General features: G+C 45.6%; 1 protein-coding gene across 2 annotated transcripts; it reads left to right on the forward strand.

The window, feature by feature from the left end:
• The first annotated feature begins 11216 nt into the window (after nucleotides 1–11216).
• FAM83D (family with sequence similarity 83 member D) lies at nucleotides 11217–24037 on the forward strand. Of its 2 annotated transcripts, none has more exons than XM_077459126.1 (4): nucleotides 11217–11727; nucleotides 21005–21172; nucleotides 22225–22349; nucleotides 22738–24037. In XM_077459126.1, the coding sequence occupies exons 1-4, from the start codon at nucleotides 11275–11277 to the stop codon at nucleotides 23711–23713; spliced, it is 1722 nt and encodes a 573-aa protein (XP_077315252.1). In that variant the 5' UTR covers nucleotides 11217–11274; the 3' UTR covers nucleotides 23714–24037. The 2 variants fall into 2 exon arrangements, with proteins under 2 accessions (XP_077315252.1, XP_077315253.1); XM_077459127.1 differs by having other exon boundaries at nucleotides 11218–11727; nucleotides 22768–24037.
• Nucleotides 24038–24761: the final 724 nt, after the last annotated feature.

Raw genomic sequence — 24761 nt, forward strand, 5'->3', positions numbered from 1 at the left:
GACCCCAGGGTATTTGACAACGAATCGCTGCACGACCAAGTTTAAGACGTGTGCCATGCATGGCACGTGCGTGATTTTGCCCTGTTTCAATGCGCTAAGCAGATTGGCACCGTTGTCACACACCACTTTACCAACTGTCAAATTGAGTGGTGTTAGCCACTGATCTGCCTGTGAACGCAAAGCTGAAAGGAGTGCCGGGCCAGTGTGGCTCTTGGCTTCCAGGCACAACAGAAGCAGCACGGCATGGCAACGTCTCACCTGGCATGTCGAATAGGTTCTGGGGCGCTTGGACGGCGCAGCGGAAGAGACGCTAGCAGGGGAAAAGGAGGAGTCAGCTGAGGAGGAGAGGGAGGAGGATGGAGTAGGAGGAGGAGGAGAAGAAGAGTCAGGCCTGCATGCAATCCGTGGCGGTAAAACCAAATCTACACGGGTGCCACGGGTTACATGCTTGACGGCCATCAGAAGGTTCACCCAGTGGGCAGTAAAAGTGATATACCTTCCCTGCCCGTGTTTGCTAGACCACGTGTCTGTGGTCAGATGTATCTTGGCACCGACACTGTGTGCCAGAGATACATTCACTTGCCGCTGAACATGGCCATATAGCTCTGGGATACCCTTCTCTGAGAAATACTTCCTTCCTGGGACCTTCCATTGTGGTGTTCCAATGGCAACAAATTTTCGAAAGGCCTCCGAGTCCACCAGTTTATATGGCAGTAGTTGGCGGGCTATGAGTTCTGACAAGCCAGCCGTCAACCGTTGGACAAGAGGGTTATCCGGCGTCATCATTTTTTTACGCTTGAACATTAGACCCACGGAAGCCTGCCTTTTTGCAGAAAAACGTGAGCTTGGCGTGATGGAAGGTGGAGTGGAGGACAATTGTGAGGAGAGAGGAGAAGGAGAAGTAGAAGACGAGGCTGGACGGTGAGAGCCTGGAGTGTGGCTTTGTGTGTTCCGTTGCTCCCACTGGGCTCGGTGATGGCTGCTCATGTGCCTTCTTAAGGCGGTCGTCCCTAGGTGAGTGTTGGGCTTACCGCGACTAATGCGTTGACTGCAAAGATTGCAGATGGCAAAGCTATTGTCAGCAGCGGACACGTTAAAAAAAGCCCACACTGCGGAGCCATGTGCCGGTGTCCTGGGAGCGCCAGATGTGACCGTACATGGTCGATGACTCGCTCCTGATACATTTGCAGTCTGCTTTGTCCCTCCTGTGCAATGTAAGTTATTCCTGCTTCTCCTCCCTATCTGCTGGTCCATATCTCCCTCTGAACTCCCCTCCTCTTCCTCTCTTGTGAGCACCCATGTGACATCACTAGACACGTCATCATCGACGTCACCTTCCCCACCGCTATAAGTAGAGATCTCGGAGTAGGCAGCAACACCGGGGACCAACCTCCTCCTTGGGATGATCTGGGTACTGTCGTCAGACTGCTGAGTAGCGGTTGTTGCTACCTCCTCTTCCTGATCCAATACCAAGAGTGGCTGCGCATCAGAAATGTCTTGATATGGATCGGAAAATAATTCCTGTGACTCAAGCGGAAGGTATGTGGTGGTGGTGGTGTTGTTGGTGGTAGTGTCTTTGGGGGTGCGCATAGCAGAGAGTGAAGAATAGGGTGCAGATCGAGAGGATGAGGAGGGTGCAGAAGAGTAAGGCTGAGTGAGCCACTCAACCAAGTCTGGTGCGTCCTTTAAAGTAATTGAACGCGCCTTCTGCAACTTCCCACTTTGGCAGCGGTCAGCAGTAGTGCACCTCAACCCTATGTATTGTGGACCTATACCAGTCCTTATAGAATAGCAGACTGTACCTCACTCAACCCTATGTACTGTAGTACCCTATACCTTACCAGTCCTTATAACGACCTTTGTGGAACAAGTAGGTTGTGTGTGACTGATTAGCAGACTGTACGTCAGTCCCTATACCGATGAAGGACTGCTGCAGTATAGGGCAGCGGTCAGCAGTAGTGCACCTCAACCCTATGTATTGTGGACCTATACCAGTCCTTATAGAATGGCAGACTGTACCTCACTCAACCCTATGTACTGTAGCACCCTAGACAGACCAAGTTACCAGTCCTTATAAGGACCTTTGTGGAACAAGTAGGTTGTGTGTGACTGATTAGCAGACTGTATGTCAGTCCCTATACCGATGAAGGACTGCTGCAGTATAGGGCAGCGGTCAGCAGTAGTGCACCTCAACCCTATGTATTGTGGACCTATACCAGTCCTTATAGAATAGCAGACTGTACCTCACTCAACCCTATGTACTGTAGTACCCTATACCTTACCAGTCCTTATAAGGACCTTTGTGGAAGAAGTAGGTTGTGTGTGACTGATTAGCAGACTGTACGTCAGTCCCTATACCGATGAAAGACTGCTGCAGTATAGGGCAGCGGTCAGCAGTAGTGCACCTCAACCCTATGTATTGTGGACCTCTACCAGTCCTTATAGAATAGCAGACTGTACCTCACTCAACCCTATGTACTATAGCACCCTACACCAGGTTATTACCAGTCCTTGTAAGGAGCTTTGTGGAACAAGTAGGTTGTGAATGATTAGCAGACTGCAGCAGAAGGGCAGCAGTCAAGTATAATATTCTTTCTATATTTGGAAGAAAGAATATTATACGTGTACAAGCCTATTACCATACCACTGATACCAGTCCTGAAAAGAACCTTTGTGGACCTAATATAGTAACAGCTACTGATTAAACTGACCCTCACTGCCTCACACACAGCTTCCTGCCTGTCCCTATATAAACTGACAAAACAGAGGCTACTGGAACAATAACTGGAATAGCACTTTTGTGGAACTGATAGTAACAGCTAATGACTAAACTGACTGTCCCTACAGCAGACACACCGTCCTGCCCCTTTCTCTAAACTGACAAAAGACACTCAGGCTGCTGTAACAATCAGTAGCACAGCAAACCTATATCCTGAACTACACCTAACACCTATACCAGTCCTGAAAAGAACTTTTGTGTACCAAATAGCTAGCGATTTGGGTGACTGCAATCTCTCCCTGCTCCACACAGCAACCTCTCCCTACAGTGACAGAAGAAAGAATGTAAAATGGCCGCCGGATCGGGTCTATTTATAAGTCAGGGGGAATGTCCAAGTGTCCATGTGCTGTAATGTTCCAATTGGCTGTCCTGTACCCCATGATGGATGTGTCATCATAGGTCAAAGTTCTTTTACACAGTAAACACGGAAGTTCGCCGGGCGAACGGCGCCAATAGTCCGCCGAACGGGCAGACCGCGAACAGCTGAAATTCGCCGCAAAACGACCGCCGGGCGAACCATTCGGCCATCACTATTCAGAAAACCAAATCCGTCGGATTTTGTCCAACGGATTTTGTCCGAAACTGGTGTTGCACTGGTGTTGCATACACACAGTACACAAAGTTGTTGGAAAATCCAATCGTAGGTAACGTGACGACGTTATTTTCGTTACGACGGGACTACGTTCAGGCTAGTAGCCAATAGCTTTGGTCTCGTAATTTGATCTGAGCATGTGTGGCACTTTGTCCGATCGGAATTCTCTACAAACGATCGGACAAAGTCCGATTGGTTCATTTTGTCGGAAAATGTTATAGCCCAGCTCTAAAACTTTGTCGGTCGGATATTCCGACGGAAACAGTCCGATGGAGCCCACACGCGGTTGGATTATCTGACAACACGGTCCGATCGGACATTTTACGTCTGAATGTCCGACCGTGTGTACAAGGGCTAAGAGACTCAACTATGGACAAAAACATAGGAACTCCTGAGTCAAAATGTGAAATATTTGGATGTACCAGGAGGCAGTTTGTTCACTGAATGGCTGAAGATCAGTCCAATGAGTTTCTGCAGGCAACGGTGAAGAATGGTGGAGGTTCCTTGTAAGTTTGGGGCTTCATTTCTACAAATGGATTTGGAGATTTGGTCAGTATCAATGGTGTGCTCAATGATGAGAAATGCAGGCAGGTACTTATCCATCATGCCATACCAACAGGGAGGCGTCTGATTGGCCCCAAATGTATTCTGCATCAGGACAACGAACCCAAACATAAAGCCAATGTCATTAAAGTAGAACTTCACTCTCTCAATCAACATTGAAATTGTTAATCCTGATGCTGCTAGCATTAGTAAATAGATAGGAAAGTATATCTTATTTACTTGTTTTAAGCTTTTTTTCTACATTTCTTCAGTAACTTCCTGGTTTCTTGCCTAGGCAAATGATGTCATACATCCCAGGAGTCTTTTGGAGGGGAGGAGGTTTTTTTTTTTTCAGCTAAGCACACCCTCCTGCTTATATGCCTGAACTAAGGGCAGTTGGATTCCAGGAAGTCAATGCTACATGAGTCATCTGCCCTTACTCAAGATGGCCATGGACAGAAATGCTATGGGTTGTTTTTCACAGTGATTGCTCAACAAAATAAAGCATGGAGATGTGGCTGGATGGATGCCTTGAATATTAAAAATATGAATTAAATAGCATTTTTGCTTTGTTTTTTTTCTCTCAAACAAGTATTATTGAGCATAAAAATAAATTGTACATACATGGTCCAGAGCAAAACAAGTACTCTAGATCCATAGATAACCACATATATATAAAAAAAAAAAAATCCCAGTACAGTATGTAAAACAAATTTTTGCTTTGTGTTGCTCAGATAAAGTGTAGTTCCGCTTTAAGAACTATCTTCAGCATAAAAAAGAAGACTTAGCCGGCCAGCTTGATCCCGGCCAGCATGCCGCGCAAAGCCTGAAAAATCTGACAAAGTCCTCGCCGGCCAGCTTGGCTTTGGAAGCCAAAGGACAGGGGAAATGTGGGAGCGAGAAACGGCAAAGTACCGCCGGTCAGCTTGGATCGAACGTCCGGCTTTGACTTCCAGGCGTGGAGGGTCCTGACTGCCGCCTGAAGCCTGGGGAAGCCGTGGATAGCCGGGGACAATGCCGGCCACTCTGTGGCCAGCCCCGAGTGCCGGTTTGATGGCAGTCCAAGATGGGTCCTGGAGGGTTCTGACTGGCTGGGGAAGTCACGGATGGACGCGGTCAATGCCGGACGGCCACCAGAAGTCCTGGAAGTGATGGTTTGGCCCCCCACAGAGCCCCGATCTCAGCATCATCAAGTCTGTCTAGGATTACATGAAGGGACAGAAGGATTTGAGGTCTACATCCACAGAAGATCTGTGGTTAGTTCTCCAAGATGTTTGGAACAGGTCCTTCAAAAACTGTGTGCAAGTGTACCTAGAAGAATTGATGCGGTTTTGAAGGCAAAGGGTGGTCACAGCAAATATTCTTTGGATTTGGATTTCTCTTCTATTCTTTTATATTTAATTTTGTTAATTGATAAAAATGAACTATTAACACTTCTATGTCTGAAAGCATTCTTAATTTACAGCATTTTTTTCACGCCTGCCTGAATGAAACCTTTGTACCGCACTGTATATATATGTTTTTCTGAATTCCCCACGTTTCTTTATACTTGGTCACCTCCAAATAGCCACAAGCACAATTCTATCTGGACTCATCAACATTTTATAAGCCGATTGGACATCAGATAAAACTTTGACTAGCTAAAAAAAATGCAAACCTTGAGCAACAAGTCATGATAAAGTTATGCATTCAGTAGAACGTTACAAAACACCCGTCCATGATGAAGAGCCTACATGGTAAGACTTGTACCATAGAGGCCGGGGGCTGAATTCAGCATGTGTCACAAAATACAAGAGGAGAATCAGTTAAAATTCACAAAAGCATTTGGAATTTCCCTGAAGGACTATTTGATTAACTGCTTCACTTGAATGAATTGTGAAACAAAAAATATTGAAGACGAATTTTAAAGGTGCAAAAATTACCTTTCTTTTTTAATATGCAGCTGCTGTAATTTTCTGAAAATTCAGTCTGGCTACCTGGAGGTATTCTGTACACAGAACATCTACAGAACGCCCCCCAGATATATAATTTCCTGCTTGTGTGATTGGCTCACTCATTTTCCCAGAAGTCTGCCCTAAGATACAAGTCAGATTTCAGGCATCCCCTGCAACAAAATCATTTTCGGTGAGATACTCCTAATAGGAAATCACGTCTAAAGGGATGCAGGCCCAGCAACTTTCCTCATTAGAGCTTTGCAGGTGAGCAGCTAAATGATAATCATGAAATTACTCCCATTAGGCTCACTTTTCCACATGGACACAGACAAACACACAGGGATTTCTTCAGAATAATAAAAGGTAGCAATCTCCAACAAAGTTTGTTAAAATTATGGCAATGTACACAGATCACCCGGAGGGGAATGTTTATTTCTCAACAAAAGTGGAGTTACGCTTTAAATACATCATTACCTGGATTTGACCTGGTATCAGCCTCTTAAGCCCCATACACACTATCAGATTTTCTGCTGAGTTTTTTCTTCAGATTTACCAAAACCATGTAGTGCAAGGACCTGCCTGATTGCATACACATTGAAACTCCTAAGGTTTGACCTCATATTATATGGTTTTGGTAAATCAGAAGGAAAAACTCAGCAGAAAAAATTATAGTGTGTATGGGGCTTTACAGTCCCTGTACAAGGGGTCAATCATGTGCTGACAAGGAGCATGCCAATAAGAGGAGAAAGCAGAGTGACAGAGAGATGAGCTCATCACTGTGCTGCTTCTCATTCACTGTCCAATCACAGGCTAGAGGTGGGTTCTATGGGGAACAGCTCTGGAATAAAGGTGAGTATTGCAGCAACATCACATTTTTAAAATATTTTAAGTAGCTATTACTTGTTATTATTTTTACAATTGTAGCACCCTCTAGTGCTAGAATTTTAGATTGTTTTTTGTGTGTTTAGAGTAAGTAAATGTATGCAGGTTGGCAGCCAAGCCTATGTGTGTTTTTTCCTGGGTTGGGCAGAGATCCAGGGAGAGCTGGATGACTCACAGGCAGCATGACTGAGACTTCCCCCCATTTGTAGGATGTACTGGAAGCTTCTGAAAAAATGGGAGGGGACGTAAGGTGGAGCTGCCTGGAGTATTCTGAGAGCCCTGACAAATCCCCAAGTTGGGTTGGCAGGGGGAAGGCCCCTCAAATACTCTGGGTCAGCCCAGTTGGGGAGGAGAGTTCGGGTGGAAGGTGGAGATGGAGTGTTAGGATGTTGTGGCTTTTGCGGGAGCTCCCCAGTCTGGGGGGGGTGTGACCTTGGGCCTGGACTCGGGTGCAGATGGGACCTTCTCAAAACCCACAGAGGTGTCCTGGCCAGGAGGCACTGGGAGCAAGGAGAACACTTCCGGGCAAGTCTCTTAAAGCGGAGTTCCACACACTTTTGAGAGGTGGTCTTAAATGAAAGACCACCTCTCAACCTCTTGTTTTTGGCTAGTTTAAAAAAAAGGGTATATAAACTTATGAGCACAATTGTATGTAATCACCCCCCCCCACACACACACCTGTATATATGTCAGGCCCCACCCCCGTATATATATGTCAGCCCCCCCCATACACACACACCTCTATATATGCCAGCCCCTCACATACACCGACCTGTAAACACACAATGTTCCGGCCCCTCCCTTTCCCTCTCAGCCCTCCCTTGTAAAGAAGGTCTTCCTACCTGGTCCCAGCCTGTATTCATAAAGCTGACATGTTGCTGAGCTGCTCAATCACACCAGGGGTGCACATACACATAATAGCCAGAGGTGGCAGTAAAGAGATCGATGTCTAAGCTCATTGACACGAGAACAGCAGAGGCCTTGAAATTGTTTCTGTAATGCACAGCACAGATCCCCTTCACCAGTCCTGCCTCCTTCTAGCCCGGTCAGGCTCCTCAGGCCCCCGGGGCCCATTACAGTGACAGCTGTACCCCCCTGATGTCGGCCCTGACTGTAAAAACAGCTCTATTTCTTCCTCCAGCACACGCTTGCAGAACCCAGCTGGATCACTGTGCGAAGATCTGATAGTCACTCAGAGCAATGGCCCATTACAGGCAGGAACCCGAGGGACCCTTGGATGTGTAGAAAAAAGATTACAATGTCCACAAATGCGCTTCCTGAAGAATGGTCAAACATTCCCATAGACACACTCCTAAACCTTGTGGACAGCCTTCCCAGAAGAGGTGAAGCTGTTATAGCTGCAAAGGGTGGGCCAACTCAACATTGAATCCTATGGACTAAGACTGGGATGCCATTAAAGTTCATGTGCGTGTAAAGGCAGGTGTCCCAATACTTTTGGTAATATGGTGAATATATATATATATACACACTCACTGGCTACTTTATTAGGTACACCTTGCTAGTACCGGGTTGGACCCCCTTTGCCTTCATAACTGCCTTAATTCTTCGTGGCATAGATTCAACAAGGTGTTGGAAAAATTCTTCAGAGATTTTGGTCCATAGTGACATGATAGCATCACACAGTTGCTGCAGATTTGTCAGCTGCACATCCATGATGCGAATCCCAAAGGTGCTCCATTGGATGAGATCTGGTGACTGTGGAGGCCATTGGAGTACAGTGACCTCATTGTCATGTTCTAGAAACCAGTGGTGAGATGATTTGAGCTTTGTGACATGGAGCATTATCCTGCTGGAAGGAGCCATCAGAAGATGGGGACACTGTAGTCATAAAGGGATGGACATGGTCAGCAACAATACTCAGGTAGGCCGTGGCATTTAAATGATGCTCAATTGGTACTAAGAGGTCCAAAGTGTGGCAAGAAAATATCTCCCACACCATTACACCACCAGCCTGAACCGGTGATACAAGGCAGGATGGATCCATGCTTTCATGTTGTTTACACCAAATTCTGACTCTACAATCTGAATGTCGCAGCTGAAATCGAGACTCATCAGAACAAGCAGTGGCGTCGCTGGGGGGTATGGTCCGCACCTGGGTGTCACCCACTACAGGGGTGACACCATCCCGAGGGTAATAAAAGCCCTAGCTCCCTTTTGCAGTTTTTTCTTTTTTTTTTCAGCCGGAAACCCTCCTCCAGCCCTACGGCCGCGCCTGGCCTGTGTTCTCCTCATCCTCTCTGCCTCTCACTCCTGTGCTGCTGCCCGAGCCTGTCACGAGCGATCCTCCACTGCACAATGCCTTCTCCTCTCCAGCTGTCGGGTGTTCTGTGTAGCTGAGCCACCCAAGCTGGTGCGTTAATGGGGGGGTGGGCGTAGTGGGTGATGGCTTGCGATGGGGGATCTGTACAAATGGAGAGGGTGCTTTGTCCTGGGGTGTCAGTACTAATGGAGAGGGTGCTTTGTCCTGGGGGGGTCATTACTAATGGAGGGGGGTGCTTTGTCCTGGGGGGGTCATTACTAATGGAGGGGGGGTGCTTTGTCCTGGGGGGGGGTCATTACTAATGGAGGGGGGTGCTTTGTCCTGGGGGGGTCATTACTAATGGAGGGGGGTGCTTTGTCCTGGGAGGGTCTTTACTAAAGGAGGGGAGGTGCTTTGTCCTGGGGGGGTCTTTACTAATGAAGGGGGGGGTGCTTTGTCCTGGGGGGGTCTTTACTAATGAAGGGGGGGTGCTTTGTCCTGGGGGGTCTTTATTAATGGAGGGGGGTGCTTTGTCCTGGGGGATCTGTACTAATGGAGGGGGGTGCTTTGTCCTGGGGGGTCTTTACTAATGGAGGGGGGGTGCTTTGTCCTGGGGGGCCTGTACTAATGGAGGAGGTACTTTGTCCTGGGGGGGTCTGTACTAATGGAGGGGGGATGCTTTGTCCGGGGGGGGGTCTGTACTAATGGAGGGGTGCTATGTCCTGGGGGGTCTTTACTAATGGAAGGGGGTGTTTTTCCTGGGGGGTCTGTACTAATGGAGGGGTGCTTTGTCCTGGGCATCTGTACTAATGGAGGGGGTGTCTTTACTAATGGGGGGTGCGTTGTCCTGGGGGAGGTCTATACTTGGAAGGGGGGGTTTGTACTGATGGAGGGGGGTCTATACTGAGGGAGGACTATAATTGGTGAAGGGGGGTCTGTACTGATACAGGGGTCTGTACTTAGTGGAGGGGGGGTCTACTGAATGAGGGGGATCTGTACTGAGGGACAACTATAGTTGGTGGTGGGGGGGGGGGGTGACACCATGTTTTACTGCACCAGTTGACACCAACCCTAGTGATGCCACTGAGAACAGGCAACGTTTTTTACAATCTTTTATTGTCCAATTTTGGTGAGCCTGTGTTTTTGCCTCAGTTTTCTGTTCTTAGCTTACAGGAGTGGCACCCGGTGTGGTCTTCTGCTGCTGTAGCCCACACAACTGCTGCTCACTGGATATTTTCTCTTTTTTAGACCATTCTCTGAAGAGATGGTTATGTGTGACAGTTCCAGTAGATTAGCAGTTTTTGAAATACACAGATCAGCCCGTCTGGCACCAACAACCATGCCAAGTTCAAAGTCACTTAAATCCCCTTTCTTCCCCATTCTGATGCTCGGTTTCAACTTCAGCAAGTCGTCTTCACCATGTCTATATATATATATATATATATATATATATATATATATATATATATATATATATATACTCACCGGCCACTTTATTGGGTAAACCTGTTCAATTGTTTGGTAACGCAAATTGCTAATCAGCCAATCACAAGGCAGCAGCTTGCATTTAGGCATCTAGATCAGTATTTCTCAACTCCAGTCCTCAAGGCGCCCCAACAGGTCATGTTATCAGGCTTTCCATTATTTTGCACAGGTGCAACATGACCTGTTGGGGCGCCTTGAGAACTGGAGTTGAGAAATACTGATCTAGATGCTTAAATGCATCGAGCTGCTGCCTTGTGATTGGCTGATTAGCAATTTGCGTTACCAAACAATTGAACAGGTGTACCCAATAAAGTGGCCGGTGAGTATATATATATCTATATATATATATAGATATATATATATCTATATATATAGATACATATATATATATATACATAGATAGATCTATATATATGTATATCTCTCTCTATATATATGTATATATATATATATATAGAGAGAGAGAGAGAGAGAGAGAGATATCTATGTATATATATATATATGTATATAGGTGTACCATGACACACTCACACACATACAGTCTCACATACGCCCCGCCCACAAGTCAGCGCTCAGACAAACAGTAGCATTTGGGCGTGTCTTGCTGTGACAACCCTAAACTTAAAAGGCGTGTTTTTTCTCCCCATGTCGGTAACTCCCATCCTATCACTAGTCGGGGGCGTGTTTATTGGTCCAATGAGCGGCCTCCCCGGGCTTGTTTGGATTTAAATGTCCTATAACTAGACGTGGCAGGGCTCCGTTAGTATTCCGTTGCTGGGACTCTCCGGCTCTTTTCGCCATGGCCAACCTGTCCCAGTGTCTGGATGACTTCACCACCTTGGGCTCCCGCTGGCCCGCCGCTCCCCCCGATCTGTACAGCGAGGCTCAGCGGCTGGCCCTGGAGGAGTTGGTGTCCGGGGGGCCCGAGGCTCTGCGGGGGTTCCTGCACCGGGAGCGGGTCCCGGGATTCCTGTCGGAGCCGGAGGTCGGGGAGATCCTGAACTCGGCCTCCAGCCTGCAGTGCGGAGAGGAGGAGGTCTCCGTGTCCGCCTCTGTGGACTGCTCTACGGTCACCTACTTCCCCGAGATCTCCGATGTGGAGCCCCCGCTGCTCGAGCTCGGCTGGCCGTCCTTCAGTGCCGGATCGTACCGGGGGGCCACCCGGGTGGAGGTCCATTTCCAGCCCGGTTTCGGGGATACCATCTACAGCTGCAAGGAGACGGTCCGGGCTCTGATCAAGAGCGCCCGGGAGGTGGGTGTACCTGGGGAGGGGGGTCATACACTGTACAATCTGATTGTATCGTCTCCAGCAGGCCCACCAATCACTGTGCACTACCAGAGCCCACCTGATTGTGTCCCCATAGGATGGCAGTCACCTAATTCTAAAGGGAATTGTACAATCGCATTGTAAAGTGTGTGTGGCCAGCCATAGGAATGATCAGAGTCAATAATAGATTTTATGATCAATAATTACTGATCAGACTATGTCTACGTTGTGAATGACTCTTCTGCAAGACGTACTATACATCGTCTATGTAGATCTGACCAATTGTGGAAGTGTACACAACGCAGCACATAATTTTACAATTGTGTGTACACACACACACACACACACACACACACACACACTCCCACCATAAGGCCCCCACATTCATTATTTTTTATCATGATAATTAAAACTAAAATTGAATTTAATCAGGAGGTCAGGTTTACATATAACATCACTTAGATTATATGACCCAACATCATGTTCAATTAGGGGCAGGCGGAGCGTCTCCGGGGGTAGTTGTTGTCGTGACACACAACTGCTGCTGGGGGGGGGAATAAATAACTCTTGGGCATCAATTTGCTGGGTAAATAGAAGAGGAGAGGTGGCCGTGGTTCAAAGTGCTGCCTGGGTCTGATGGGCCCACCGGGATGCATGGTAGGGCCGGCTCTGCACCCAGCCAATAAGGACAATGGATGACACGCTCTGTGCACAACATCAGATCTGAACAAAGGTGTTCATTTAAAAAAAGTGAACACCTTTGTTCAGATCTGATGTTCTGCACAGACCAGGCCATCCATTGTCCTTATTGGCTGGGTGGCTTGATGATTGGCTGTTTCATGCACCCTTGTAAGATCAATATATATGTAATCTGTCCTCTAGGATGTGAGACATGTCTTTTGGTTGACCCTGTACAATTGTGGGTAATATAAAAATGTGTTATTGTTGTATTTTCTCTCCCCCCCCCCCCCCCCCCTCAAAAAAACTGGGTTGATCAAAACTCACTAACTAGTCACTCGTGGCATAGCTGTGCATTCTGTGTTGTTTATTATTAAAAAAAAAATTGATTCTGTAGGGGTGTGTGGTGAGTTTTCAGCCTTCCCTGCTTTTCTCCCAACTGCCACTTTTAATCAACTTGGGTTGATCAAAACAGTCACTATCTGTCACTCAGGCCCCATTCACACCTGAATAGAGTGTTTTCAGGCAGAAAATCGTGTGATTTTACTGCGATTTTGTGCAGGGCAAAAGGTCACCAATATAAAAAAGAAAAAAAATCCTTAAATCTGCCGAATTCGAGCGACAAAAAGGGTCCAGAACTTGTTTGAGCTTCAGGCGACTTGTAGTGGAGATGTGAATGTGAACCATCTCCATTGAGAATAATATATTTTTTCCACTCTGGCGTTTTGCTGCTTCAGGCTTCCAGCTACAAAACGCTCAGGTGTGAATGGGGCCTCATCGTTGCCATTACATGCACAGTTTGTATATGATCGGCCAATCCATGCGATCAGGAAGAGCTAATCAAATGGTCATACCGATGAGTGTGCCCACCGTTAAGCTGGTTGTAAAACGTGCAGTCTCCTTTACATTTGCCACAATTGTGTAACAAGAGGACACCTGAGGCTGGGCTCACACAAGTCCTGCTGTGATTTTCCATAAAGGAGAATGGCGAGTCCGATCGGTTTGTCCATGTGACGTCACCCTTGCGTTACCTGGTTGATCTAATAGATTGTATAGAGCAGCCTTTCTCAACCAGGTTTCTTCCAGAGATTAGGGGTTCCTTGGGCAATAAGTAACCCCTGGCACTACGCTTCTGGCTTTACACCTCGGGTGGGAAGGTGCCTTCTCCTGTCTTTGCCTGGAAGCATCTCTTAACCCTTAATCCTTCAATACTCCCCTCCCCTGCAGTGATACAATATGTGCAAGCTCTGACGCAGACCTCTTCTCTTTGGGGTCTTCAGCCTTCGTCATTGGCTTGGTTGAAGTAACTCCTGCTTATGCCCATCGAGTTCATTCTAAAAGCTCACCAGACTTTACCATCTCTGCAATGTAAAGACCTCCCTGATTGGGTAGGTGCACCTATTACATTTTTTTTTTTTTTTGGTAATTGTAAAGTTGATTTGGTCAGATTATAACATGCATAGTGACCCTTACATCTGTTGGGTAGCCGCAGTGACCCTGGTCTTTAGGTTGTTGCATGATATTTGTAAGTGTTCAATGTTTTCATTGGTTCCTGTGCACACACCAAACATTGGGATGAGGTGTGGTAGTCCCTTCTTGGACAGTCTGGTCTTATTACCTGTGAGATAGTACAGCTGTTAAAGCCAACAGGTTAATGTTGTATCATATATGAACATGTTCATCGGATCATTTTTTGGATCAGCAAATTGAATTTGCAAAAACCTGTGAAAATGCCACCACCATATAGTCCCCACTGTAATATACATCTCCCCCGCTGTAATATCCACGTCACCTCCCCCCCAATGTAATATTGGCTGAGCATGGATGGGTAATGGCAGGGTATTGCTAGGATGGCTGTGGCTGCCATCCGGTTTCTCCCCTCCACTGTACAGAGAGGGGAGAGAGGAACCGGCGTCATGACGCCGGTTTGTTTACAGGTGTTCCCCGACATGTGTACCAAGATGGCCGCCGCTCCGGAACTAGGCCGCGGCCTTTACTAAGGCTGAGATCGCGCCGTGGGGTGACCCGTTCGGATTGGTGCCGATCCGTTGCACCCCTAATGTACAGTAAAATAACCTGACAGTAATGGTGGTCATACAAGCTTCATATTTTGTGTGGTGGGCTTTTTATTTATTTTACCAATTATTGTGCAATTCAATCAACTTTGCAAAAAAACCTGAGTAAGCATAACTTCTTTCTGATTTTGCTTTGGACTTGTTAGCTTGATTTCAATCAAACTGAGTGGAGTGCCCAAGGCTAAAAAAATCATTGGCTTGTGGGGTGGCCAGGATTGCCACCTTATTCCTTTTTAAACCCGAACACACATTAATTTACACAGGTTCTGTGGCTGATTACGGTTCTAATTTAAACTCGCATGGTGCCTTTTCTGCATTTAATTGGCTACAGAACCTGTGTAATGCAAAGGTTCGGGTTTAAAGGGATGCAGTGGCAACCCTAGGGGTGACCCTATTGACTCGAATGGGCTAGTTTGCCTGTCAACTCAACATGCCGATTAAAATTTGCCGCAATTCAAAGCATTGTGGCCATGGCACGTGAACAGCCTCTTCCCAGCTGTATTGTGGGCAGCCAAACTGTGGCTCAACAGTCTGGTTTTGTTTTTCACAAGCTGCCCCTGTGAAAGAAGCCCTTGATTTGTAATCGGTGGGATGCATGCCCGCTTACAGTTGTGGTCAGAATACCACATTTATAGGCCACTTAAAACATAATTTGGTGTTATGCAGTGGCTTTGCCAGGTAGTGTTGCTCCTGGAACTCTGCAGCCTAGGGTTGCACCGATACCATTTTTACTAGTGGTGCACCGAAATGAAAATTCGGGTGCAAAATTTTCAGGATGCTCTTAGTCGAAAAACTGAAAAGGACAGTTTAAAAAAAAATTAAAAAAAAATTCCCCACACCCTGCTAGGATAAAATAGATTAGTTCCCTCGTCCATACAGTCAATGGTTGGGGGGGATCCCTCTAGCAGAGCCATGGCTCTCTGGGCGGGTGACTCTTTCCCCTGCTGAGGAACACTTGGGTACAATTAGCCTGCCCATGCATAGCTTGAATCTCAGCCGATTCCTACTAAACTGGACAAGATTCAGTCTATGGCAGGTTTAATCCTTCATAATGTGCAAGTCTTTCCAGAAGGTGTTCTGACAGGCTACTCTAGAGACAACCTTTTTTCTCAACCACGGTTCTCTGGAACCTTTGGGCAGTTACTAGGGGCTTGGGCAAACTTTGGATGGATTTTGTCCCAACTGGACCAAAACCAGTTGGCAGAGTCAGTGACGGGACACCAATGATCCCATTTGTAAGAGTGATATTCAGATCACCAATGTAGGGGGCATTTTACTCACTGACCCCCCCTGACGAATATCTTTTAGCAGGTGTTCCCCAAGATCTAAAGCTTGTTTCTCTGGGGCAAAAAAAGATTGCGCTGCTGCTTTAGTGGTTGCATCTCCAGAGGTGACTTTTTCAACCATGTTTCTTTCAGAGTCAGCTGGGCTTTTTATGAGGTGTGTGTGTGTGTGTGTGTGTGTGTGTGTGTGTGTGTGTGTGTGTGTGTGTTTTTAGCTATCGGGATTCTTCTCACTAACCGTCACTATAGTCATTAAGTGTTCCCTGAGCCCCAAAAGTTATCTCAAGGGTTCCTTTGTGTTAAAAGGAGGAATACAGCCAATGTTTGGCTGTACTGCTCTTGTGGATCACAGGAGTGCAGTTTTTGTTTTGCGCTCCTGTGACTCGTTTTCAGCAGACAACGGGCTTCAGCCCGCTGTCTGCTGACATCACAAAGCTAGTCCAGGCTCGGACAAGAACGTGACAATGGAGTCCGGATCTGCCCACATGCTTGGCTCGGCCTCTCGGCAAGCTGCTGAGAGCCTGAGCCAACTGCCCTTGTCCCCTCCACAGCCCAGCGCTCCAGTGAGCGAGGAGGGGCAGAACAAGGAGCCGGTGACTGACAGTCAGCAACTCTTTTCTCTAGGAGCTGTGAGAACCGAGTGACCGGCGATGTTCGATTGCTCGGTTCTCAGCATTGGCGGCCCCGGGAGAGCGATGCTGCATCCACCTATGCAAGTATGAATCTTAAGAAAAAAAATACTACTTTTCTCAAGCCATTTAAAAGACAATTTTTATCACTATACTTTCTTTTTAGTGGTGTAACGAAATGAAAATTTGGCACTTTTTCTATTGGCAAAACACTGACGGGGGGGGGGGAATTATATATATATATATATATATATATATATATATATATATATTTTATTTTTTTGCCCGCTAATATTCGGCGGCAGATATATCGGTGCATCTCTACTTTCCTTATGTCTAGCCAAGCCAGGTAGGTGAGATCTGACTTGGGTCAGTCTCTTCCTACGGCCCAACCCTTGCATCTGGCCGTATTCTAGCAATTGAAAGCATTTAAATAAAATAAGCCAACGTTGACTTCAGCCAAGGGGTTTGTAATCTGACCAAGACATTTATTTTGTGGAATGAGATGTTCTAGATCCTGTTAAATAGTCCGAAAATTCCAGTAACTCTTTTGCCACCAGTCTGATGTTGGCTTTTGCACAACTAGTTAGCTGTGCAAATACTCAAGGTCCACCTAAACGGGCTGCTGGGTAAAAAAAAAAAGTCACTTTAATTTTTATCAGCTTGTTAAAGGAAAACTGTCTTTGTCGTGGGAAAATGTTCTGCTTCAATAGATACTAATCTTCTGCCTCTATGAATTGATTTATGAAGGTTGTTTTGCTGAGCTGTGTTGGTGCATATTATCCTGTTTGGGTCTTGTCTAATGCTGTAGCCGGTAGTTGCTTTGAAGATGGCTTGGCTTTACCTCCATAAATCAAAGTCAAGCATTGCAGCTCCAATGAATGTTCTCAAACTCCCTGATGTTTGCTCAAACTGCTGCTTTTGCCCTGAGCATTATTATCAGTCACACCAAGTTGGGAGGTGAGTGCGATTTATTCTCAGCTGGTGCCTGGAGATGTTTGCATAGGATTTATAATTCTATTCAATGACGAGTATAGATTTGGCCAAGGTTTGCCTTGGCTTCCTATGTGTTTAAAGTGGTGTTTGATTTTTGATTAGGCCCATTTATTTCTTATCGTTGTTTAAGTATGACTGATGGGGACGGCAGTAAGCTGATTCATGTCCAGTAAGCTACAATATAAACTGGCCATATGCTATTTAGAAAATTTACTTGTGGGGGAGGCGATCAACATGACCACCATTTTTTAACATTTTTTTTTTTTTGATGTTTACAAGTTAAACTTTTTCTAGCAAAAAAAATACTTGGAACCCCCAAACATTAGACTCTCGTCTCGCCTTCTCGTGGAATGGCGACAAACTTTTACTCTTTAAAAATCTCCATAGGTTAACATTTAAAAAAAAAAAAAAAAAAACTTTACAGGTTGCATGTTTTGAGTTAGAGGAGGTCTAGGGCTAGAATTATTGCTCTTGATCTACCAATTGTGGCGATACCTCACATGAGTAGTTTGAACAGTTTATGCACACAAACTCGCCGGGATGGGGCGCATTAAAAAAAAAATGTATATAATATAAATATATATTTAGTGCACCGAATGGGTTTTTTGGTGGCGATACCAAAAATGAAAAATACACTAGGCCGAAACGGCACCAATACCAAAAATGACTGTTTTAAAAAAATATCTTTTATACAGGAGAGGGTCAGAGACTGGGGACATGATAAAAGAGATAAGTGCAGCCAGTCTTGCCGGCAGCGATGCCCCCAGTGATGTCCCTGTGGAAAATAGAGTGCCGGGAACATCACAGCTTTAATTTCAATAGCTGTGTTCTCCGTTGCGCACCGTCACACACAGCCCCTCCCCCTTGTCCAGGCACTTTGATAGCCAGATCACCCGTCCAATCCATTTTCGGCTCAATTATCGGCCGTCTTTTTCTTTTGGCAAATTGCCGAAAGGGGCATTTTCGGCCGATATGTTTCGGCAAGCCTAAAATAAAAAACGTATGTGCCGTTGCTTCGGTAAGTTTCCTGTTACCGCATGCATGCGCGGGTGTGAAGTCATCGGGGCGCTGGAGCCGCGATACCCGGAAGTAACCCCCAGGAGTGCTGTTGCCGGCCAGTGCTGTGTATGGGCACCGCAGCGAGGGCTTCGATCTCAGGTGAGTGTTGCATAATGAGCCAGTATACTATGCATACTAGCACATTATGCCTTTGTCTCACAGGTGTTAGTTTTTATTTTTATTTTTTTTTATGGGTTTACAACCACTTTAAGCTGGTCGTATTTCTATTGTAAACTGCATGTTCATTTCATGTAAGACTAATGCAGACTTTTGTGGTGGGGGTGTTTTTTTTTTTTTTTTTTTTAAACTTTCTCAGGGTGACAGAGGGCCCTCTAGGCTTTCCCTGAATTCTTTCAGATTCCCCTTTGTATCCTCTACATGGTAAACATCACATGTGTCTTCATGGTCCTCCCTCGAGGGACTGCTGACTCAGCTGGGACTTTACCACTTGACATATTCCTACAGCTCCTCTCCATCTCTGCCCTAACATGTTTAATCTCACAGCAGCTAGCGCCCCCTCCTAGGATTGTGCACCGATGTGTCACTTTGTGTGCGATGGCGCACATTCTTTCTGCTCACCTGTCCCCTTTAATATCAGAATTGAATGATGACTATTTTCTGGAGGGCAGAAATATCTACCCCCCCCAAAACAGATATGTGAGCCTGAAAGATCAGCATTGTTCACATTCCTAGATTCTATAATCTACGTGACAGAGGACAAGACTTCACTTGTGAAATTAGGACTTTGAGATTGTAACCTGGCCATCTGCATTAATGGATTACCAGAATTCTTTCTATGGGGCGATCATTATCTTTAAATATTTTTACTGTACAGCATAGTTTTCTGAATGGGCTTGTAGGTAAGCTCTGTTATGAAATCTATTGGTGGGGGGATGGGGTGTGCGAGGCTGTAATTTCTGAGTGCTAGTTGCCTGGTTTTGCTGGTGCTCCCACGTCTATAGTTGGGCACTCTTCTATAAGAGTGCCCATCAAAGCTAATAAAAGATTGTCCTTGTACTGCTTAACCACTTCCTGCCCAGCCTATTATCAAGTGACAGCTGGGCGAGACATTCATCACTGCGGGATGACGTCCTCTCGGAAAGCAGGGCGCACCTTCCTGACCTAGTGAACTCCAACATGACCATGGAAGAGTATAGATTTATCTGGAGAATAGCTGTGGTCTTAATTCTCAAACCACAGAATGCCACAAGTAGCCTAGAAAACACCAGTTTACCATGCCTGTTTTTACTGGTTTCAGTACTGCTGGATAGGATATTAAAGTTTATACTAAAGTCTGCTCCTTGCAGTTTTACACAGAGCAGCCCCGATCCTCCTCTTCTCTGGTCCCTTGCTGTTGCTCCTGGCTCCTCCCCTCGGTGCCCCCACAGCAAGCTGCTGCCCTGTGTCCATTCAGGCAAAGAGGTCCAGCCCCACCTCCTTTCTCTCCTCATTGGCTCCTGCCAAAGTAAGTGAGCCAAATGACGCTCCACTGTTGCCTCAATGAGAGGGAGTCCTGGACAGCTGAGCCTCTTGCGCAACATCGTTGGATCAAGGTGGGCTCAGGAGGTAAGTAATGGGGGGGGTTTATCATAATGCATCAAGATTAAAAAAAAAAAATTAAAAATTCTGCCTTTACAACCATATAATGAATTGAATATCAAACTGATATAAATTATCATACATATAATATATTATATTAAATCAAATCTTTATTTTTTGGCAATAAAATGGTGTGGGTGGATTTCAGCCAGTCACAGGTTGTCGCACCTCTCCAACCTGTGTTTTGGGATAACAGGGAGGTGAAGCCTTCATCAATCAAGATGTAATATACCACCCCCATTGTGTTTAGCTGGCTTGTGTGCATAGAGGGAAGTGGGTGGGCTGTCGTCCTTTACCATGGTGTATTTGCCCACGTGTGGCTCTAGTCACATGGGCTACTCCGATGTGATGGGGAATAAATACTCGGCATAGAAACTTGCTGAAAAATGTGCAGAGCTGCCAATACTGCTCTGCAAAATCCAACTGCATTGGGGAACATGAACAGAAGGCAAAAGATGGAAATGGAGAACAGCAAGATCAACTGTGTTTGTGTGTTTTTTTTTGCAGAATACAGAAGATGAATCTCATAGTGACTGCGTACTAATGGAGTGCAATGCACCACGAAGACCCCTTTCACACTGCTGCCATTTTTCAGGTGCTACAGCACTAAAAATAGCGCCTGAAGAAAGCGGCTCCATCCAGGGGCCTTCACACTGGAGCGGTGCGCTGGCAGGGCATTACAAAAAGTCCTGCCAGCAGCTTCTTTGGAGCGATGAACTCGCTGCTCCCCCCCATTGAAATCGGTGGGGCAGTGCTGTGATGCGGGTGGATTTAATCCCTTTTCAGCCACTAGCGGGGGGTGTTAAAAACGACAACAAAAATAGCACTGCTTTACCACTGACGCTCTAAGCAGCTCGGTGTGTGTTTGTTTAATGGCACTTTAAAGGATGTCTGAGCTGAGACCTCAATCAGGTGATGAATAATTATTTTATATTTTCCACAGGTAATCGCAGTGGTGATGGACTCCTTTACAGACAATGACATATTTCGAGATATTCATGAAGCTTGCAGAAAACGCCGCGTTCCAGTCTACATCTTGGTGGATGACTCGCAGCTGTCGCATTTTCTTACCATGTGCCAAAATCTTGGAATTTTTATTGAAACGGAACAGGTAGCTGTAAACTGGACTAAATTGTAGTTGTAAAAAAGTTGATGCCTCGGGGGGGAAATTTATTTGTAAGATTCTCCTGACACTCAGTCCCAACAAGCAAGTTAAATGTTCTCTGCTGGGACAAATAGTTCTCATGCAAGCACCAACTGAGGTGCAAAATTGGTCACATGTTTTAGATTTGCCAGTCCCTTTTCTCTTTATGGAAATGACCCTTGAGATTTGATCAATTGTGGTGGATCCTCCTTGATGATGCTAACCTACCATATACCTTCATTCGTTTGTATATGTCAAAAAAATTTGTAAACAATGGAGATGTTTTCAGGTGCTGCTGGCAATTACTCTTGAGTTGGCGTGGGTTGCACCTTCACTTGAACTGGAATTGACCCTTAAAGAGAACCACTTTGGCAGTTCCAAGCAAAATACCAGTCTTACCTCCACTCTTACCTCTTGGTTCCTCAAGCCATAGCTGGAGCTTCTCTCCCCCCCCCCCTCCCCTATGTTGCAGGAAAGAACATACCCCCCTTCTACCCAGGGGCCAGTGCAGGGAGCTGTGCTGGCCAGTAGAACACAGTATATATGAAAATAAATATATATAAATATTAGTGGCTATAGTCGCCTGAACAATCCAATGTGCTGGTTGTACCCAAGTTGATCGTTAGATCAGCTTTGTACTATCAGCCTGCCTATACATGGTTCAAATCTCAGCTGGTCCCAGCTCAATGATTGAGATTCAAACTGTCTATGGCCAACTTCAGTAAGTCAAACCCTCTGTGTGTCTTTTTAGTTTGATAGCTTACATGAGGTTGATGATGTTGTCTCGGGTATTTGATCCTGACACTTGGTTGAGCAACATTAGAGGAGGTCACGTGCCCCCAACATACCCAAAGGATTGACTATTTGTGGTGGATTCAACAAAATGGCAGGATACCACTGTGTATAGGTGGGCTAGAAATGTACATGCCCATTTTTATTTTTGCAATATATGATACAAATCTCAAAATGTACATCTTGTTTGATTTCTATATCCTGATTATATGTACTTTTTGCTTCAGAATATGCGGGTTCGAACCTTAACAGGCAACAACTATTATACCAGGTCTGGTGCCAAGATCGTTGGGAAGGCTCATGAGAAGTTCCTGCTTGTGGATGGCCTGAAGGTTGCCACAGGAAGTTACAGGTATGGTCCTTGGCATTTGTACCTTAGCCTGGTCCTGATCTAGAGCGGGGAGTCTCCAAACTTTCTAAAGAGCGGGTCAGTTTCCTGTCCTCAGACTTTAGGGGGGCCGAACTATGCCCAGTGGGAGAGGAATGGTGCCCTATCGTTGGTGTCAATGGGAGAAATGGTGCCTTAAGGGCTGGATAATGGAAAGTAAAGAGCCAAAGTGTGGAGACCACTGATCTAGAATGTTAAATGTTTGCTTTGTGTAAGCATAATACTAAATTTGTTACTGTAGTAAAATATCAAAAACCACTTCAACGTCAATAAAATGAACCATTGATGACTGTTTTAGTCACAGCTAGTGTTGATGACTATTATCAGCATCTATTTCTTTGCTTCTTTCCAGAAATGAACTTGCTATGTCATCTCTCCACAGCTACACCTGGATGGATGGCAAACTCAACAGCAGTAATGTTATAGTATTATCGGGGCAAATCGTGGAGAAATTTGACCTCCAGTTCAGGATTCTGTATGCTCAATCCAAGCCAATTAGTACCAAGCTTCTGATGAGCCTACGGAACTCCACTGTAACAACGAATAAGTTGTCCCACGCTCTACCAGCCCAGAAGAAGCCGTTAATGACAAACCTCCTGCAGCTGGAGATAGCAAAGTTGTCAAGCACCCCCAAGAGAGTGGCTTTGGAAACCAAGACCACATTGGAGAAGGATAATGGTACTCCTGGTAAGGTTAAAGCTTCTGAAGATGACTGGTTGCAGAATTGTGATATAATATCTGGTCTGAAGGAGACTGAAACTGTGGCTACTCAGACTGAGCCTAGTGATGGCTGGTGGAATCTTAAAGGAAAAGATGTAGCAACTCAGACAAATGTGGGTACTTCAACTGCTGGGACTCAGACAGCTGTTTTGGCTAGAATGGCTTCTACCCAAACTGTGACCTTTTCAAGGTCTGCAACTACCCAGACGACTCAAGTCCAGGAATCTTCAACAGAAATGAGCAAAACCGCATCTGTTTCCACAGGGACAAGGGTGTCGTCGTCTTCTACGTCCTCCACGTCTTCGTCTTCTTCTGCTTCCAGCACTAGCACAGCATCTGACACCTCAATTCGCTCAAGTATTGGTTTGAACCACTCTGATTATACCATGCGTGATTCCTTCAAGAAACTTGGCAAGGACCGTCAATTACATTACACCTCTATCAGGTCTAAGCTTGATCACATGGTATCCATCCTCTCCAGGAGGAATCGATTTAACAGTTCCTACTTTAACTGTGAGCCAACGGCGTATGGCTTTCAGAGAAGAGATGTAATGCATAGCAGTCTTCTTAATCTCCGAGATGGTGTTCGCTTTGCTCCTCATATGTAGCAGCCATTTTTTTTGTAATAATGGTACGCCTTCAAGTTTGAAGCCAACAGCTTGATGCATTTTATTAAATGAACTCGTAACACTATTGTTCCCTGGCTTCACTACTTTAAACTTCTGTAATTTTAGCACTTTATTTCTTCTGTATTGACTGAAAGAAGACTTGGCCTGTGTTTTATTGTTCTCAGAAAATGTAATTTTTTTTTTTTTTTACTTTGCATGTTGGTGTTTTAATATCTAAAAGTGAAGTTTTTTTTTTTTTTTTTTTTTTTTTTAAATATCCGTTTCAAATAAATGATCTTATTTGTAACATAAGATCGCACCACAGATGAATAGTGATTGGGGGAAGAAAAAAAAGATGTGGTTGCATAACATTCTAGATATACATTTTCAGTCTTGCCTGAAGCGATAGCTGGCTGAGGCTTGGTCTTCAACAGACTGCAGAAAACGCCATCAACTGTGAGATGCTCCGTGTCCCCCAAGGCGTCGTTGGAAACATGTTTGAACTTCTTTCTCATTCCAGAATGCGGCGTGTTTTGTCACCTGCTGGCTTTAACAGTTGATGGACAAAACTGCTGCTTATTTGATCCTTTTTGTATATATGATTTATCTTCACTGCAACTGTCTTAAGGTCTCTGCTACTGCATTAGGTATTGAATTGGTACTCATTTAACAACAAGCTCATTGTGGTGTAATAGTAGTTTAATCATGCTTCCTAAGGAAGTTGTGTAGGGGCAAGCTAGCTCTAAGGGAATGATCACTTTTGGGCCCCTTTCATGTGGGGTCGATCTGCCTGTTGGTTCTCTGCTGAGCAGAGTGGGTGGATGATAAGTCTGTATCCGCTTAGTTTATGCAGAGTGGACATGGCCAGAGTTTCCTTTGCTGTATGGCTGCCCAGCTCTATACGGACCAGCTGTCCAATTACACCTGACTACCTCTGATCTGTCTACAGCAGGGGTCTCAAACTGGTGGCCCTCCAGCTGTTGCAAAACTACAAGTCCCGTCATGCTTGTAACTGTCAACCTTGCAATGCCTCATGGGACTTGTAGTT

This window comes from Lithobates pipiens, unplaced genomic scaffold (genome assembly GCF_037356315.1).
Source record: "Lithobates pipiens isolate NorthernLeopardFrog02 unplaced genomic scaffold, aLitPip1_a1.2 Scaffold_28, whole genome shotgun sequence".
NCBI classification, from domain to species: Eukaryota; Metazoa; Chordata; class Amphibia; order Anura; family Ranidae; genus Lithobates; species Lithobates pipiens.

Coding starts and splice junctions, on each gene's coding strand:
- FAM83D (XM_077459126.1), top strand. CDS start 11,275: ATGGCCAACCTGTCCCAGTGTCTGGATGACTTCACCACCTTGGGCTCC. Junction 11,728..21,004: donor TGATCAAGAGCGCCCGGGAG/GTGGGTGTACCT, acceptor TATTTTCCACAG/GTAATCGCAGTGGTGATGGA. Junction 21,173..22,224: donor TTTTTATTGAAACGGAACAG/GTAGCTGTAAAC, acceptor TTTTTGCTTCAG/AATATGCGGGTTCGAACCTT.